At 38.3% G+C, this 19,416-nt stretch overlaps 1 protein-coding gene across 3 annotated transcripts in view; it reads right to left on the reverse strand.

Moving 5' to 3' along the window:
• Positions 1–3,332: 3,332 nt before the first annotated feature.
• Positions 3,333–19,416, reverse strand: part of LOC106066404 (zinc finger C3HC-type protein 1-like) — a 41,207-nt gene continuing 25,123 nt past the window's right edge. For all 3 annotated transcript variants that reach the window (XM_056025487.1, XM_056025488.1, XM_056025489.1), the window contains 3 exons: positions 12,103–12,262; positions 4,022–4,216; positions 3,333–3,477 (listed from right to left, as the gene is read on the reverse strand). In XM_056025487.1, the coding sequence (XP_055881462.1) occupies positions 3,373–3,477; positions 4,022–4,216; positions 12,103–12,262 (460 nt within the window). In that variant the 3' untranslated portion in view covers positions 3,333–3,372. The remainder of the gene's footprint in view (positions 3,478–4,021; positions 4,217–12,102; positions 12,263–19,416) is intronic.

Consider the following 19,416-nt stretch of genomic DNA (forward strand, 5'->3'; position numbering starts at 1 on the left):
TAAAAAAAAAAACACCCAACAGATGATTTTGACGATAAAACTTCCATTTTCGATATAAAATCTAAAGCAAACTACAGTCACCTAATTCCAAGAGCTTATTCAAGAGAGGTTACACATTTCTACCAGTGGCGGGGCTCCATTAATAAAGTGCAGTGAATAGTCATCTGCCGAAATTGAAAAACACTAAATGTGGCTCAACAAAGATGGCTAAGAGATTTTAGGAGTCAGTTATAGAGATCGGGTCTAATTCAAGGAAATCCTATGCCGAACTGGGAGTCGACCCCTTAGTAAGATTGTGACAGCGTCGCATGAGGTTTGCGGGACATGTTCTCCGACAAAATGAATTACGCATAATAAGAGTTGTGATGACATCCTAGTACAACTTGGCACCACACATTCATGGAGGTCCTCAGAGCAGGTGGGAAGAGGCTTCAGAAATTACCAGTGACAGATTTGTGTGGAAACAGCTTGACGGCAAATGCACCGAGACAGATTTTTGTGGAAACAGCTTGAATGCAAATGCGCCGAACGGCGTGGGAGAGTCTAAGTCAGTAAGAATAGCACATAGGTTTTTGAAATAAAACTTTTTAATAGCAGGAAAATGCACTGTAGATACCTCAGAATATGCATTTTGTTGGCTTTCAATACCAGAAATAGAGCCCCAACCCCCTTGCTGGCAATGGCGGAGGTCTACAATTTTTCCACTAACACCAGGAAGAACCTATTCTAGGGCACAATAAACGTCTTCCGAAAGAATGAAGGGTCAGAATGTAATAAAGATTATGTACACACACACACACATACATATAATTTTTTTTCTCGCGGGGGGGGGGGAGAAAAAAAAATCCTGGCTACGCCCATGAATGATACAAATTCATTTTATTACACTCACCCTCTTCCCCCCCCCCCCCCCCCCAAAAAAAAAAAGATGGCAAAACTCAGAATTTACATCCGGAGCCAGTGACCCTTGGGCAGCTTGCAACACACTGCACCCTGGCAGAGCCTGCAATGCAGCTGATCCCAAACTGTATTGGCACTTGCTATTCCTTTGAACAAATCAACTGTGGGGAGAACGGCTGCGTAGGCAACATTGTTCAGATCATAATGACCAGGCATTCATCTCTATTAGCAGAGAAGGACTCTGGAAGATTATGTCAAAGTATGGGTGTCCACAAAAATTCATAACCATGGTGAGACTATTTCATGATGGCTCGTGTCCAGGAAAGCGGAGAACCATCAGAGCCCTTCGAAGTATCAAACGGGGTAAAACAAGGCTGTGTCCTAGCACCTACACTGTTCAGTATCATGTTCTCTGCTATGCTGACATATGCATTCACAAATAGAGAAAACAGCGGGATAAATATAACATACAGATTTGATGGTGGCCTATTCAACCCGAGGCGGCTCAAAGCAAAGTCAAAAATAAAATCAGCAGTAGAGACTTGCTATTTGCTGACGACTGTGCCCTAAATGCCTGCTCTGAAAATGATATGCAGAGCATCGTTAGTGACTTCTTAAGAGCATGCTCAGACTTTGGCCTGACCATAAACACAAAAAAGACTGAAGTCTTATATTTGCCTGCTTCAGGTAAAGCCTACTCGGATCAAGGCATAAAGATAAATGGTATGATATGACATGATATAAACGCAGTGGACAGATTCACATATCTTAGCAGCACACTCTACAGAAACGGAAAGATCGCCAAAGCCAGTGCATTGTATGTCAGACTGTCTAAAAACGTCTGGAACAGATGTGTTATCACCACAAATACAAAGCTAGGGATCTATCGAGCTGTCATCCTCCCTACATTGCTCTATGCCTCAGAAACGTGAACAGTGTACAGAAAACATGCTAAGAAACTGAACCACTTCCACATGACATGTCTAAGAAAAATACTGAATGTCAAATGGCAAGACAATATACAAGATACTGAAGTCCTTCGAAGAGCTGGTCTGCAAAGCATCCACACAATCCTGACGCAGTCCCAGCTGCGATGGGCAGTATACGTCTGCAGAAAGGAAGACTGCCGCATCTCTAAACGACTCTTGTATGGCCAACTAAGCGAAGGAAAGCACTCGCAAAGCGCTTCAGGGACACCCTCAAAGCTTCTCTGAAGGCGTTCAGCATAGAGCCAACCACCTGGGAGATAGAGGCACATGACAGAGCATCATGGAGTCGCGGTGTAAAAACTGGCGCACAGGATGCTGAGGAAAAGAGAGCAACGCTGGCAGAAGAAAAACGACAAAGAAAAGCGAGGCCAATGACACTAGCTCCAGCTGGAATAACCTGCCCAGTGTGCAGCCAAACATTCCGGGCTCACCAGCTACAAGAGGAGGCATAAAACCCCAGTTCAAAGCCCTCAGCCCCCTGGATGACATAGTGGTCATCTTCGAGCCATGATGGACGAACTATAATGAGATAGTCCATTGTTGTTTCACGACAGACCTTTCAGGTATTATCCCAGTCATAATACAGAATGTTGTAAGTTTATGGTCTCAATTAAAAGTAAAAATTTTGCATATCCCTCAACACTAAAATCAGACGGATCCCTGATCATGATCACATTTTTATATGCTTGTGAATCTTGGACACTGACTGCAGAACTAGAGAGGAGGATCCTACCATTGGAACTGGGAAGCAACAGAAAGATCATAGGCATCACATACTACAAAGACAAAGAGATTAGATGTTGGATTTGTTCAGCAATCGGATCCTAAGATAACCTACTAACTATTGTCAACTTTATGGCCTTATCACAAGGTCCACAGGGCGCACAGAAAACAGTATCAGGAAAAAGAAGATAGACCTGATGTGATCAGAAAACAAAAGAATGGATTGGCCTGTCATTGAAAGAGATTCTATCAAAGGAAAAGACAGGAATGGCCTCAATTCACTATCTTCAGATCTTTTGTTGCGCCACAACGGATAGGATAGGTGAAGTTGTTTATTGTAGTTTACATGGAAATATGAAACATTAGGAAATATAATTTAGATTGAAAAATGCTAATATTATCTAGTATTTAATATGTTCTAAAACAATGTCAAATACTGGTACCATACACACAAATCTGTTACATTTTTGAAGGTTCTGAAAACTAAAAAGGCTTCTGCTTGATGAAACAAGCTAATGTTGTTTGTTGGCCTCCTTCAGTCATAGAAAGACTGGTTCATCTTGTAGAACACTTTTTCATGTGACCTTTTCTAGAGAGATATTCTAATCTCTTTAATAAGGTTTATGTAATTTTAAAAATCTCTTAATGACTTTCATTCAGTCCAATCAGGAACTGAATAAAGTCTTTAAATAAAAATTTATTATAATAAACTCATGCTGATTTACAATTAAAAAACATGACACTTTATTTTGACATTAATTTACAACTGTTCAGTGGATTGAAGAAATGGTTGGTGACCAGATTTCTTTGATGACCATGACTTAATGACTTTACGGAAGCATCGCAAACCTTCCACCATTGGACTCTGAGAAAAAAATAAGATAAAGTAGAGGTAAATGAAAATGTGATTAAATTAAATTACTTTTAATTGTAAGTTGTTTTAAGGTCTCTTTACATGTATTATAGAAAGTAAAGTTTTGTCATGCTATTGAAATATTTAAAAGAAAAAAAATCATTGGTTTTTGCTGCTTGAAATAGATGCAATGGCTATTTCAAAAGCATGCCAATAGTATGCACATAAAAATAAACCAATTTTATTACAAGATGGAAAAAGGCAGTTTATGGCACAGTTTTGTCTTAAAGATTACCAGAGTTCTAAAATACTAATTTTAATATTGTCTTCAACATGCTTCAATTGATGCAGCAAAGGCTACTTGAAACTCATCTGAAAGTTAGCCATTCAAAATAATGATAAAGTATGCTCCCTATTGAGGTCAGACAGACCATTTGCTGTACTACATTTCATGTCTGCCTTTATTTAAGTGCTAGGGTTATTGAAAACTGACTCATGGTGAGGGGTCACACATTTAATGATATAGTACTTTATTTTTAAAAAATATCTATTTTACTGTTTTCATTGAGCATGCTAAGCCTGCATTTTTGTCCATTAAGCCAGGGGCAATAACTTTGATAGCAGCTATCCAAGCAAGATAAGAATGTGGATTTGTCTGCCCAGATTCATTTGTGGCCATAGCTAAAACTGGTAAAGATGATGGTTGTATCCAAGGGCACCAATGATTATGTTCTTCAATAGGATCAAAGGCCTGTTGAAAAAAAACAAAACAATATCATATAGTTTAAATGAGTTTTCAAAATGAAATACTCTGATTATATTACCTAAATTTGGAAAAACAATGGCATGGTAGTTTCAATTCCTTACATCCAAAATAAATGAGTCCACTGTATTTTATTGTGTTGGATACTGTATAAACTAATTCCTTCTGTTCTGTACAGTTATAACAACTTCATATAAATAAATTTTGACTCTGTGCCTATAATTATTTATTACTATTAACATTATGAAATATCCTAAGATTTGTCCTTGATTGTTTGCTTTGCCCTATCATCACTATCCATTCTTAACAAGAAAAACATAAAAAATACTGTAGTAAAAAACAAAGTTTATATAAAGTAATTGCATCAATTCATTTGGATCAGTCAAGTCATTAAATCTGTAATAGATCTAGGGATTCTAGACCAACAACAATAAATCTATGCAACTAGAAATATTTTTACCTATTGTTTTTGTTTAGCACAATTTTATGCTTTAAGCTTTCACAATATTCTGTGATCCTATCACTTATCTTGATCAGTTGGGGAAAATTGGAGGTGGGGGGGGAGGGAGGAGAAAAAAAGGGATATCTGAGTGAATAATACCATATTGGCTTGTTAAAAGCATTTACAAAAAAAAAGGGGGGGGTGAACAGCCTGGGTTGGAACTCATGGCTCAAGCCGCCTCCAACATCCTAACCACTTTGCTAGTGAGGATATTGGAACATAGAAGATTGTATAGTTATCTTTGAAGTGGCAACCTATAAATGGGGCTAATTCAGATTATACCATCATTTCAGTCAAGTACAATTTCTTTCCCTTGTTTGAGATACCAAACAATATAATTGATTACCAATAGTTAATTAACTAATTAATTATTTTTATTTGATTCTTCTGTTGTTAGCAGAAGAAATAAATGTACAAAATTTCAGCTTGATCTGAGACTGCAGAGTGAGTTAATTTAAGCTTTGTAAAAAGAATTATTCTAGGATGTCTTTCATTCTGCAGATGTGGCCACCAAAGTTATCACAGCATCAATGTGGCTATGCATATTTTTTGCAGACCTGCTCTTCTGTGTTGGATATCCTTTCCTGTCATTTGGAATAGCCTACTGCAGATCATGTGAAAGTGTTTGACCTTACTGCTTTTTTATCTGTATAATATCAACGTCTCAGCGGTATTATGTAATGTTTAGAGGATAAAAGCTAGATAGACCGTTAGCTTTATTTATTTGGTGATGCTATGTCTGTTCCATACATTATAGGATTCAGTGGCCTTGGCAATTTTATTTCATGTCTGATGTTTCCTCTATCAAAATATGAAAGCTGTTATCATCACACATTTTCTGTCCTTGTTATTATAATGCTAAGATCAGTTTCCGTCAGTGTTAGGGATCATCCATTTTCATATTTATTGGCACTTGCTTGAACCTTTAGTAGAAGAGGTAAGCCTAATTACAAAGGCCCATTTTCCTCGTGGATGGCATAGAAGTCTCTCTTTATGTTGAGTTTGTGAATTTTTATTTTTTTTACAGAGCCATGTAGCTAGCTTACTAATAATAATAATAATAATAATAATCTTTATTATCTGTAAGGAAATTTGTCTTACAATTTGTGCATTACACCAAACAAAAAACATTATAACTATAAGAAACCAAAGTGTACATTCACACCACACTCACTCATAATTTACATGTGACAAAGTTTATACCAGATTGTTCTTATTTAATGATTTCATTGCCAGGGGAACAAAAGAGTGTTTGTGTCTGTTTGTCTTTGCTATCGGTGTCTTGTATCTCTTTTGTGATGGTAAAATCACAAAATCCTGACACAAAGGGTGATTCTTTATTTCGAGGATCTTGTTAGCTTTTTTATAGATGTTTGTCTCAAACAACTGCCCAAATGGGGTTTGTTTTTTGCCAATGATTTTGCCAGCAGCATTAAGGATTCTATAAAGTTTATTTTTATTTTTAATGCTCAGATTGCCATACCAGGCAGTGATATTGAAACTTAAAATATTGCAGATGTGAGCGTGATAAAACATAGCCAAGGCCTTTTCGCTAACATTAAACGAGGACAGTTTTCTTAGTAATAGTAATCTTTGCTGCCCTTTTTTGCTGATATAATCAGTATTTGCAGTAAAATTTAGTTTATTGTCTAGGATAGTACCAAGGTATTTAAAGGTTTGCACAAGTTCAATAGTCTCTCCAGCTACAGAAACAATATCATTTTCCTTCTTTTCCCTACGAAAATCGATTATCATTTCTTTGTTTTTTTTTTACATTTAATAATAAAAAATTATCAGCGAATTTTGTGAAGGAGCAACAAGAACTATCGGATTGAAAATCATTGGTGTACAAAATGAACCACAATGGCGATGTCACAGCCCCCTGAGGCGCCCCTGTGTTAACTATGCGTTCATTAGATATAACATTGTTTACCCTAACCCTCTGAGCTCTCTGGGTCAAAAATTCATTAGCCCATAGTATTATGTATGGACTAATCTGCAACGCTTTCATCTTTCCAATGAGTAAATGAATTTTACTTACTAAGCAATAAATAAAGCAAAGAAACTTAATCATGGTTCATACAACTTTTGTGAAAATGAATTCCAGACATTTTCCAGACTTTTTCCAGACATTTATCTTATGTTTTCCAGACTTACTAACAGTAAAAAGGATGGCTACCTGAGCATCTAGTAGTAGACCTAGATCTAGTAAGTCATTCTTTAGTTTAGACTCAAGATCTAGATATTCTATGTTGACGTCATTGACGAGATATATTTGTTTTCTTTATTTAAAAGGGGGGGGGGGTGGGGGGAGTTTCGCGCATGCATAAATAAATCTAGGCCAAAAACTTCCCGACCTTTGGTAGCCTAACTGAAATTTGATCGACCATCTAGATAATATAGACTAACAGCAGTCATAATAAACTAGTTAGGCCTACTAGTCTAGGGCTAGATCTATAACTAATTTTGATTTAAGTCTAGTACACCGTCTAGAAACTGGCTGGCGTTTCACCGACATGCCGTGGATTGCGCGTGCTTCCAAAATACTAATAGATCTAGTAGGCCTAATGGAAGCCTCTATGCCCAACTAGATCTAGCAGCCTAGCGTTTTACCGGTTACGGCGCCTGAATGACATCGGATTAATTTTTTTTTTTTCAAATTCCAGACTTTTTCCAGACATTTAACAAAATTGCCTCGAAAAGTAGCAATTTTCCAGACTTTTTTAAGACTGAAATCTGAATTTTGAAATTCCAGACTTTTTCCAGACTTTCCAGACCGCGTACGAACCCTGTTAATCCATGAAATTATAATGCTTTAATTAAACTTAATTTTTAAAATGAACAGGCACAAACTCTGTTTTGACCTGTCCTTTAGACTATCTTTGACTAGGAGAAGAGTCTCTTGCTTCTTTTGTCAGCCTTTCTTTTTTCCCTTCAAAAAGATCTTTATGAGCCCTGATATGATAGTTAAGTTATATCATTCTTTGCCAATGGTCAGAAGGTCATTTTGGGGCCAGACTGCCACTGTGATCGTGTTCTGGATTACTTCATTAGTGATGCCATCTCTATAAATGATGCCTAGAATCTTGTTCAAGCATCTCATTTCCATGACTAAGATGCTCTGCTGTTTGATTGCAAGATTAAAAAGCATACAGGAATGTCACCATGTTACCTTGATTTTTTTGTCAAGAGTTATGCCTTTGTCTTTCCAAATGGACTTCAGCTAATGTGGACAGTGCATTTCTGGCTGGCAATTCAGGTCTGGTTCCTTCATTTGAAATGTATGGTGAACTGTTCTAAAGATAATGAACTGTATTACTACAATATTATTGTGACAGTCCTTGCAAAGGTTAAGCTTTTTTCTGTTTCACCAGATCAGGAATTCTTGGGGCAGACTTTGCAAGATCACAGTGAATGTCATCTTCTGCATTAAGTCTAACTCTGTATTTTAATTTAATAATTAACAGGGTGGAAAACCATATTTCACAAATATATATTATTGGAAATGGCAGAAGATGGTGCAACACAGAAAAATTGGAAATGATTGCAAACACTTGATCCAGATTTGTGTAACTGATATTGCATAGCCAATAGCCAGCTCATTTTGTGATCTCCGATAACATCTTTATCTATGAATGTAAATGGATTTATGGCAAGTGCAAACAGGATGTCAGGTAAATTTGGAAAGTACCGGTATGATGAAATTTTGTCCGCAAAATATGTAGCCTTTTATCAGCTTCTATGTCGTTTTCCTCATAAAAAGCAGATAATGTTGGAAACATGTACATATCATTTTTGTCCAGATCTGTGGTTCTATTTGGAAAAATTGAATGTTCAATGTGGTGTAAATTTAAGACATTTATCTAACATATCAGAAAGTAGTTTTTTAGAATCACTGCTTTCCAGTCTCTTTATTTGTTTATAATCCTTTCTTTAGTTAGATCTTATGTTTTGCAATGATAAAGACATGTAATGTTCTGCTTTTTGCACCACAGCAAGATTTGGTTAATCTAGCAGTCACTATTTATGGTAATGGCATAAATCAATGTTATCACTGTTTTGAGTGGGAAAGCATCCAGGAAATTCGTTTTCTCACAAGCCTAAATATTGTGTTAATATAAGAACGTTGTGTCAACACATATAGTGATGTCTGTTGCTGTTACACTGACCATTCATTTGCCCATTACTCCTTTCCTGATATGTTCGTTGCTGCCAAAGACTCAAAACTTATTTTACCTTAAAAATTTATTTTTTTTAGATTACCGGTACTTGAAAATTATCAATCCTTATTCATTTTTCCCATTTAAAGTCTTAAATAAAAAAACATTAAACACGCAAACACATGAATATACCAACTGTACTATAAACAAGTTTTTAATCTGATCAATATTAAATGTTTTCAATTGTTTTAAAAAACTGTGCAATCAGGTGTGCCCACAGGTAATACATATAAAAATGCAAATATATTTAAAAATTAATAATTCTAAAATCTAAATAAATTATTGAAACTTCTGATTCTTATCACTCCAAGGCTCTACGGGAGGACTGATCCTTCCAGCCTTGCCACCAATTGGAGTTCATCTCAGATTCTTATCACTTATGATGAAGAGTCTAATGAAACATTGTTGCTACATGTCATTCTAAAAAGTTTAAAGTAAACGCAGATCATTTTTCTTCGCAATCAAGACACCCAGTCAAAAGACACAACTCAGGTCAGCATTTATTCAATGTTAAGAAGAACTGTGTTGAAAGTGTAGGGTTAGCTTGTAACAAGATAGCATGTGTAACAACTGATGGAGCCCGTGCTTTGACTGAGAAAAATAGAACAATATCACAACCATAAACGGGAAAGTTTGCGCAAAGCTGCATAGGATATCAAACATATTATTGACCCAACTATACCAGAAATCAAACCTATCAGAGCTAAGGGATTTCATCACAGGTAATTTGTAGAAGTACTTAAGATTTGAAAACAAAACATTCCTATGTTCGGAACCACAGTAGTATCCGCTGGCCTAGCATGGGCAAGATGGTATTAAGCAGAATATGGTATCTTGGTACCTTAAGGAAGAAATTATGTTCATTGAAAGACATTGACTTTGACTAATAATTCTAATAAAGAGTGGAAGACAGAATTCACTTTTTACATCGGAAGTAATGCAATGTATGTGCATGTTAAATCTTTTTAAACAAAGCTTTCCCATTTCTCCAGGCAAGCAAGTGAAAACATATTTTGTCATTTTCCTTTGTTGAAAGGTGAAACTTTTTCAAGTGAAATGTTGAAAAGTATAAGACTTATTTGGATTCCTTGATTGTGAATTCAAAAGCAAATTTTAAGACGTAAAGAGCTTGGAACCAGTTCTCATTACCCTCAGCTCACTATTTAGTACAGAAGCTGATTCAGCTCCAGAGGACCTACCTCAAAGCAAATTACGACCTAAAAGAGAAGTTCCAATCAGTTCTTCCGCAGGAGTTTTATGGGTGCCAGAAGCTGTATTTCCACACTTAAAAAAAAAACTTTCACAATAATAGGGTCCATATACACCTGTGAACAAGTTTTTTTGTTTTTTTTTGTTTGAAAATAAACAAGTGTAAATTTCGGATCACGAAGCACGAATGTTAACAGTTCAATACCTCACATATAGTAGGGCCTACAAGTTTACACTTGTGGTGATGTAAAAAAAGACTTTATGAAAATTAAAAAAAAAATATTCGTAAAATTAGTTTCAGAAATGGCTCTTGTTGTAATTCCTCAATTGGAAGAGTAAAAAATGAAATGTAAATGTAGAATACATGTGAATTAAAAGATATTATACACAGTTAGCTAGCATATTTTTCTGATTTGTAATTACATGATATTTCCTATACATATATGTGGCCCCCCATTCCCAAATTTTTGTAAATGTGGCCCTCGAAGGAAAAAAAGGTTGCCCACCCCCTTATCTAGAAATATTAATGATTTTCTGGCACACACTATATAAACCCTTAATTAATTTGGGGGTGACCGGCCATTTCATCCCTGGTCACTTCATCCTCTGACTTTTCATCTTTGGTTACTTCATCCCCGATCATTTCATTCTTAATTAAATATTTTTCCTTAGTTGTGATGTTAAGGCTTTGACTTAAAGCACTAATTTCATCTAATATATAAATAGTTTAGAATGGTTTTTGGATATTTTTGACATGTTAGAGTGTTGAAAGTTTTCCTCCTTCCTTCTTGCTGAGAAATCTAAATATATATGTAAATAAGTAGATATATATCTGGGTGTGTTATAGTGCTTCTATTTCATGCCTACAGTATCATGCGTATTCCACATGATGTAATGATCTAAGGCTAAGGTGTGGTGGAAGTAGTGAAAATCTTTTGAGAGATAAAGAACAATTAGACTGATTAGAATAATAATGATCATGCTGCTGATAGCTTATCATCAATCTTTTGAAAGATAAGAATGATTAGAATACTTATGCCACTGTTAACTTATCTCCTGACCTCCATCTTTCACTTTAACTTTTTTTTGTCAATCAACCTATCTTGATTATGGGTGTTTCATTTTTAACCTTGAAATAAAGTAGTTCCCCCTTTCAGACCTTGTGATCTATAGGGCAGATGATAATAAGGTCATATGTTTCTTTAGCCAACGGTTAACGAGATAACATTTTGTTTACTTGAATAAATGCTAATGTCACCCATCCTCTGGAGCTGATTCATAGCACCTGTTCATAGCGCTTATATTAGCTTTGTTTTAATCCCTATTTTAACATTTAAGTTATGAACTATGTTATTGGACTTTCATCTGTATTTGTGTTTATATTTCATATTTCTTTCTACTTCAAGCATACATATGTACTTGGTCACATACAGAGCAGCATAGTATAGCAATATGAATCACACTTTTTGTCAGCATAGTATAGCAATATGAATCACACTTTTGTCAATAAGTAAATATATGAAATATTCCTGATTTCATAATTTTTACAATTACTCTTGTTGGATAAAAAGCTCAGAGGATGAAATAACCAGGGCTGAAGTGACCAAAAACCATTTTAGGAAGGCTACTTCATTAAAGTTAAAATCCTATTGTCTAGCCATGCTAGGAAGATAGTTATAACAGGCTTTTTCATTTACTATAGCTTTGTATCTTTGTTGTATTTCTCTTGGATGATATTTAATCACACTTATGCCTCATGCTTTCCCACCAGAATTTTGTATTAAAAAAAAATGATTCCATATACCAAAGTCAACATTCTAAGTAACAGTAAATTGATGAATTGAGACATATTAGTGAAAAGTTCATTATTAAGCAGCCACCATGGAAACATTCTGATTCTTTTTAGTGAATAAAATTTGAACAGCAAGAACAAAAAGGCTTACTTTGGCAATTTTTCTTTTCTTAACAGTGGGCTCTCCCTCCTGATCTTCATGCTCTGTTACATGCTCTGAGCTATAGGAACAATGGGACATAGGAAGGTAATTCCAAATACCAATCTGTCTTAGACACATGCAGCACTGTAGGACATCTTTTTTTGATAAGCTAGACACAAAACAAAATATATTTTTTGAAAACTATTTAAGTGTTTATATAAATAATTCAATAAATAATTAAAAATTGATTGAAATTTAATTTAAACAATAAATATTATAATTACTTCATGAACATGTTCACTGAAATCAAGATAAAATAAGATTTCTATAGACAAGTGTCAATACTTTTTTGAACATGCTTTTGTGACCAACAGATACATTCTGAGGTCCAACAATTTTTCAATATTATATGTTGGTGGTAAACACTTATAACACTTTAACTATAGAAATACATTTTTACTTTTGAAATATGTACTCATTTAAAAAAAAAAAAAGCATTTGGTAGCACCAAGTACCAAAAAAAGGATCCCTATTATAATAATTGGATGCTTTTCAAAGCTCACGATAAACAGCATCAATAACTGCACACCATAAATGCAAGATCTTAACTAAAGAGAATACAAATTAATGAAAACAAAAAAGATGTTTTAACAATATTAATGTACATAAATGTCAACACATCAATGCTTTTATATAACAGGTTCAGAGAGTAGATTTAAGAAGCTTTTAAAGAGGTGGCCCCCAACAGATCTGTTCATTGAAAGAGAAAATATTCCAGCTATGCTCTTGTTCATCTTGAAAAAGTAATATCACAATGAAAAGACAACAGACATATTCCTAGATCGTTAATATTGTGAACCACAATTGGATTCTAAAAAAATATGCATGATATGTTCATAATATTTGCATTTGTAGCCTTTATAAACAAAAAACAATAGAACTTTTGGACCTTAATTAAATGTAATATAATTCAGAAGAGCGATTTAAAGCAATCAATTGGCATTAATTTGTTGTTCCTTAAACAGATACTGGTAAACTAAAAAAAAAGGTTTCTTTAAAAAGACAATTCTTCTTTTATGAAGCTGGTGACTTTTGGTAAGATCTATTAGTTTACTCTTAATAACTAATGAATGATTGGGAAAAAAAGGGACATTTTTACCCCCAACCAAAAAAAAAAATCCTGGTTTCGCCCATGTATAAATCTACTCAAAGTATGTAAAATTCTAGTTTGAAGATAAAGATTCAGACATGGCAACATTAAAGGAGTGTAGTCTAGACAAGAATACTGGATATAGATGCATGGTATAGAACATTCTAGTTTGGTGATAGGCCTATAGACCTAGAAGATGGTGTGCATAATTTTCTACTTATTTATTTACTTATTTAAAGAATACATGTGGGAATACCCGCTGACATATGTGTTTTCTGGTAAAAAGATTGTGTAGTTGACCAAATTTAATTTTAGAAGATTATATTTTGAAAAAGTATACTGGTCAAACCAGAATTTTCATTGTGGCCAATTAGCTAGTAATTTTTTTCCCAAAATTATACATATATTATCAAATTTCTAGGAAAATAAGTCCATGCAGATTCCAGGTTTTCATTTTTGTTTTTTTGAACTTATGAAGAATTGCAAGCTGATAAGATGAATTGTAAAAAAGAAACATAAGAACTTCTCCTAATCTATATATTATTTGATTTGATTTTGATTTTAGGCACATCGGCAAAATTTAGGCCATGTCGTGCCCGCAGTCCCTCAAGGACCACTCTCTCTCTAAACAACAAGGGCCAAATTCTATACAGTCCTATCATTTAAATCAAGGTCTATTCACAGTTAAAATAGTAAAGGTAGTAAAAATTTAATTATTTGGTAAAAATCTAATGTAAATAGTACATGTTCACAAATTCATAAATCAGATCTTCTTAGACAACCCCACTTCCCGGATAAAGCCCAGTACCTTCCCAGGGTCGACATTATCAAACAGTGTCTTTAAGCTAGTGGCTCCAAAACACCTCTCCCTGACATCCTGGTATGTGGGGCAATCAACGAGGATATGTTCCACGGTGAGGCGAGAGTCACAGTACTCACAAAGTGGGGGCTCGTCTCTCTTCAACACAAAAGAGTGCGTGATGTAGGTGTGGCCAATCCTAAGTCTGGACATGGTCGTGCTACCACGCCTTGTCAGACCCTTAGATGTGGGCCGCCACCTGACATCCGCCACAATCTGCCTGAGTTTACTGAGAGTCTCAGCCTCCCATCGGTTCTGCCACTCTCGATAGGTGGCAGAGGCAATACTTTGTCTCAGGTCCAAGCAGGGAACCTGGGTTCCTGACACCGCATGATTTAGGGCTCTCTTTGCTTCTCTGTGGCTTCGTTTCCCTCACTGCCAACATGGGAGGGGACCCAGTTGAAGGTGACATCCCTACGGTCGGCTGTTATTTGGTCCAACAGCTTCAGGCTCTTATGTACCAATGGGATGTCAGTCTTCATCCGCCCCAAAGCTTGCACTGCAGATTTGGAGTCGGAGCAGATTATAAATTTCCTCCTTTCTGATGCTTTAACGGCCATAAGTACAAGCGATATTGCATGCAATTCGGCCGTAAAAATGGAGCAGCCATCGGGGAGTCTACGGGACATTGTTTTGTTCCGAAAGGAGCAGGCACAAGCGACCTTTCCATACATTTTGGATCCGTCTATGTAGATGGTGCCACAATCTCCATAGCTCTCCTGCAGTTCCCTAAAGTGGACTTGTAGTATGCTTGGGTCTGTATTTTCTTTTTTGAAATTAAGGAGGGATAAATTTAATTTGGGTTTATTCATTAGCCAAGGAGGATTCTGAGGGGTTTCTATTTTAGAGATTTGGTCAATGGGTGGGGTTAAATTTTGGATGGGTTCTCTCATTCGAAGGCCCAAAGGCTGTATGACGTTAGGCCTTCAATAGTATAATTCTACCTCTGTGGGGTTAAATATGGAGTCGAAAGCAGGGTTCGTGGGGTTGGATTTTAGTTTGACTATATACTGCATTGCAAGCTTTTTCATTCTTATATCCATGGGGAGTTCTCCAGCCTCCACATGGAGAATTGGGATAGGTGATGTACGAAACGCACAGAGACAGAGACGCAGGGCAGCATTTTGTATTGGTTCCAGTATTTTTAGATAAGACTTCCTTGCTGTTCCATATATTATGGATCCGTAGTCTAGCTTGGATCGAATTAGACTCCGATATAGCAGCAGCAAGGTATCTCTGTCAGCTCCCCAGTCCGTATGGCTGAGTACTCTAAGTATGTTTAATGACTTTTGGCATTTCTTCTTACTGTGGGGGAGAAAATTAAATTTGAAATCTAGGGTGAGGCCTAAAAATTTTGTAGTTTTCACGACAGGGATCTTCTTTTTGTGTATAAATAGTTCTAAGGTGTTCTAAGGTGTTCATGTTTTTCCCATAAGTAAAAATGACAGTCATCAATATACAAAGAGCACTCTATGCCAGGGGACAGCGCATTTAGGATGCTATTTATTTTAATGTTGAACAGGGTGACTGACAGAATGCTGCCCTGGGGTACACCCATTTCCTGGTCATGAGTGTCAGAAGCGGAGTTGCCCACTCAAACCTGAAATTTTCGATCTTTCAGGAATTCCCCCACAAAACAGGGGAGGTGTCCCTTAAGCCCCATAAGCTCCAGGTCACGTAGAATGCCATGTTTCCAGGTTGTGTCATAGGCCTTTTCTATATCGAAGAATACAGCTACTAGATGTTCTCTTCTGAGTAATGCATTTCTAATATAAGCTTCCAGCCTTACCAGGTGGTCAGTTGTTGTCCGCCCCTGCCTGAATCTGCACTGGTAGTTGGAGATCACTTTATTCCTCTCCAGGTACCAGACCAGCCTACTGTTAATCATTCTTTCCATGGTTTTGCAGATGCAGCTTGTTAGTGCTATTGGTTGATAGTTAGCTGGGTCAGAGCCGTCTCTTCCCGGTTTAGGTATCGGTATAACTGTGGCTTTCCTCCAGCTGTTTGGGAAAGCGCCTGTTTGCCACACACAGTTATAGACCCCTAGCAGGACTGCCAATGAGGATTCGGGAAGGTGCTTGAGGAACTGGTAATGGATTTCGTCTTCTCCAGGCGCTGTGTCATGTGACTTGTCCAGCGATTCCCTCAGTTCCTCAAGGGAGAACGGTTTGTTGTAGTCTTCATTGTTCTCTGACCTGAAATCAATGGGGTGTCTTTCCTCCCTGGTTTTGACTTTTTGGAACTCTGGTGTGTAGTGTGCAGTGGATGACTTTTCTGCTATTGAGGATGCAAGGCAGTCAGCTATTTCTCTGGGGGACGTGACAGTTCGTCCTTGGTTTTTCAAATGCCCTATTGCATTTGATTCTTTCCCTTTGAGTCGCCTTACTGCCTTCCAAACCGCTCTAGCAGAAGTTTTGGCATCCAGACTGCCGACAAAACTCCAGGAATTCCTTTTGGCTGACCGTATGGTTTGTCTAGCCTTTGCTCTAGCTATCCTGAATAGCTTTAGGTTTTCCTGGGGAGGATTCTTTATAAATGCAGCCAGTCGTTTTTTCCTATTGCCAATAGCACTTTTGCAAGCTGTATCAAACCATGGTTTGCTAGGCCGTTTTAGATTTGCAGAGGTTAGAGGTACAACTTTCCTGGCTATACTTAGTAGCTTGCTAGCAAAGGTATCAGCTGGGTTCTGTTCATCGAGGATATTTTCTGTGATATCCTCGGAGCATCTTTTTTGGAATTGTTCCCAATCGGCCTTATTCAGTTTCCACCGCTGAGGTCGTCCCAATGAAGGGAGATTGTTAGTAATGATGATTGGGAAGTGATCACTTCCCCGTAGATCATTGCTAACTGACCATTTAAAGTCGTCTAGAAGTCCGGGGACGCATACGGTGAGGTCAATGCATGTGAGTGATCCAGTTCCTGGGTGCAAGTAGGTCGGTGATGCATCACTAAGTATGCATATAAATCATGTTGGAGGAAGATATCCTCCAGCATACGACCTCTAGTGTCGGTATTGTTGGATCCCCACATCGTGTTATGGGCATTGAAATCCCCAAGGATTAAATAAGGCCGGGGGAGTTGTTTCAATAGGTCCTCCATGTCTGTTGGGTTTAATGGAGCGCCTGGTGGTAGATACAGGCTGCAGCAAGTGATAACCTTGTGAAGGGTTATCCTAGCTGCTACGGCCTGTAGTGTGGTCTGTAGTTCTACCCTCTCATGGGGGATGCTATCCTTCACAAGGATACAGACTCCACCTGATGCTCTCTCCGCATCCTCAACATTCTTGCTGTAAGCACGGTAGCTTCGGAAGCTGATGCTATCTTTCAGAAATGTTTCCTGTAAGCAGAAAGCTACAGGAGTCTCAGAGTCCATCAGTAGCTGCATTTCCTCGTAATTGGCCTTGAGGCCTCTACAATTCCACTGTACAATTCTGGAATCCATGGCTTATTCTAGATGACCTACTTGAAGCTATTTGGCCTTGGGAGGCCCCCGGAGGGGTTTCCCTTTATTCCAGTGACCTTGGTATTTTTATTCTTGGGTTTGGATGGAGAGAAGTACAACCCCCTTTTGGGGGAAGTCTTTCTCTCTGGAGAGGGGAGATCCCTCTGGTTAGAGCGGAGGTTATTTTCTCCTCTCTCACCTCAGGCATCCTCTCCGCTTTGATTTCTCCCTCTAATTCGGTAGAGGTTGGGGTGTCTGGCTGGGTTCTCTGAGGAGAACCTGTGTCAGACATAATGTCTCCGGGTTCTCCCGGAGTATTGGTTTTGACATGCTCCTCAGTCTCCATGCTCTCATCAGCAGCACAGAGAACCTGTTCTTTAGCATGACAACAGGGCTTTCTTGTTTCTTCAGAGGTGTGTTCTTTGGCGGTGTTTTCTTCTGAGTTGGAGGAGGAGGAGGGGGTGGTGGGGTCAGTGTGTCCGTCTGTGTGGCTATGGATCTTCCTATCTTAGCAACAGCCTGGGCATAGGTCTTTGTCAAGCCGAATTGGCCCTTGGGTAGGGCCAATACAGCCGATTTTGCCTGGCTGAAGGTACATCTATTTCTTGCCTTGTACTCCTGCACGGCAACCTCTTGTTTCCACACAGGGCAGTCCTTGGAGTAGGCTGAGTGGCCAGCATGACAGTTTGGGCATTTGAACTGGGCTGTGCAGCCCTTGTCCTCATGACTTTCTCCAGCACATCTGGCACACACAGTGTTCCTCTTGCAGACTGCCGCGCCGTGTCCATAACCCTGGCACTTGAAGCACCTCATGGGGTTAGGTATGTAGGGCCTCACTGGAACTCATAGGTATCCTGCCTTCACATACTCTGGCGGTGTCCTAGTTCCGAATGTGAGGATAATAGTGGCGGTTTTGACCTCCTCACCATCCCTGTGCCTGGTAATGCGCCGGGCATGGGTGACTCCTTCAATGCCCTCCACTATTTCTTTCTCGGAACATTCCACTAGGTCCCTAGAGCTGATTACACCTCTGCTGGTGTTCAGACTCTTGTGTGGCATGACTTCCACTTGGAGATCACAGAGTCTTCTGCATCTTAAAAGCCCATCAGAGTGTGTCTTGACATCTACTTCTACAAGAAGTTCCATTGATTTGTGTAGCTTAGACACACTCTTGGGCTCTCCCACTACTGACTTGAGTCCCTTATAGATAAGGAAAGGACTCAGCTTTGTCAGGCTTTTCCCCTCCTCCACCAAAAATGATGGCCAGGTAGTACAGCTTTTTGTGGCCTTTTTAGCCTCAATACGGCGTCTCTTGCCCAGACTTAAATCTGGGGCAAGTAGTTTATTGGTTTTTTTTTAATCCATATATCTTTTCTTGTTAGTTCGGCACCTGTGCTCCCCACCCGCCATCGAGTCCAACAAGGCGACGGGCAATTCAGATGTCCAGAATGAGCCCACCAGGGCTACACAGGTGCTATATTCAGTCAGCTGCTGCATCGGACATGTGTCCGATACAGCAGCTCCCTGATTGACCCTCCAGCCATCACCCTCCGGCATAGGTCGACGACCTATGCTGGTAGCTCGGCATGACCAGCCGGTTGACCCAGAGCGGGCCATCTGGGCCTCAGGTCTAGGGGAACTTGGAGCCAAAGTATTGTGTTGTTGTGGTTTATCCTCAGATAGCCATCAAACACCAGGATCTCTTTATCCCCCCCTTACCCGTCGAAGTCCACGGCAAACGGACTGGTCTAGGACGTAGTTAGAATTTAAAGTTAAGGAGACAGTGTGATGATCAATGAAGGCAGATATAGGTAAAGAGGAGGCAGACACAATGATAGAAAAGAAGAAGGGCACTTTTGAGCTCCAAAAGTGC

Source organism: Biomphalaria glabrata, chromosome 4, assembly GCF_947242115.1.
Source record: "Biomphalaria glabrata chromosome 4, xgBioGlab47.1, whole genome shotgun sequence".
NCBI lineage: Eukaryota > Metazoa > Mollusca > Gastropoda > Planorbidae > Biomphalaria > Biomphalaria glabrata.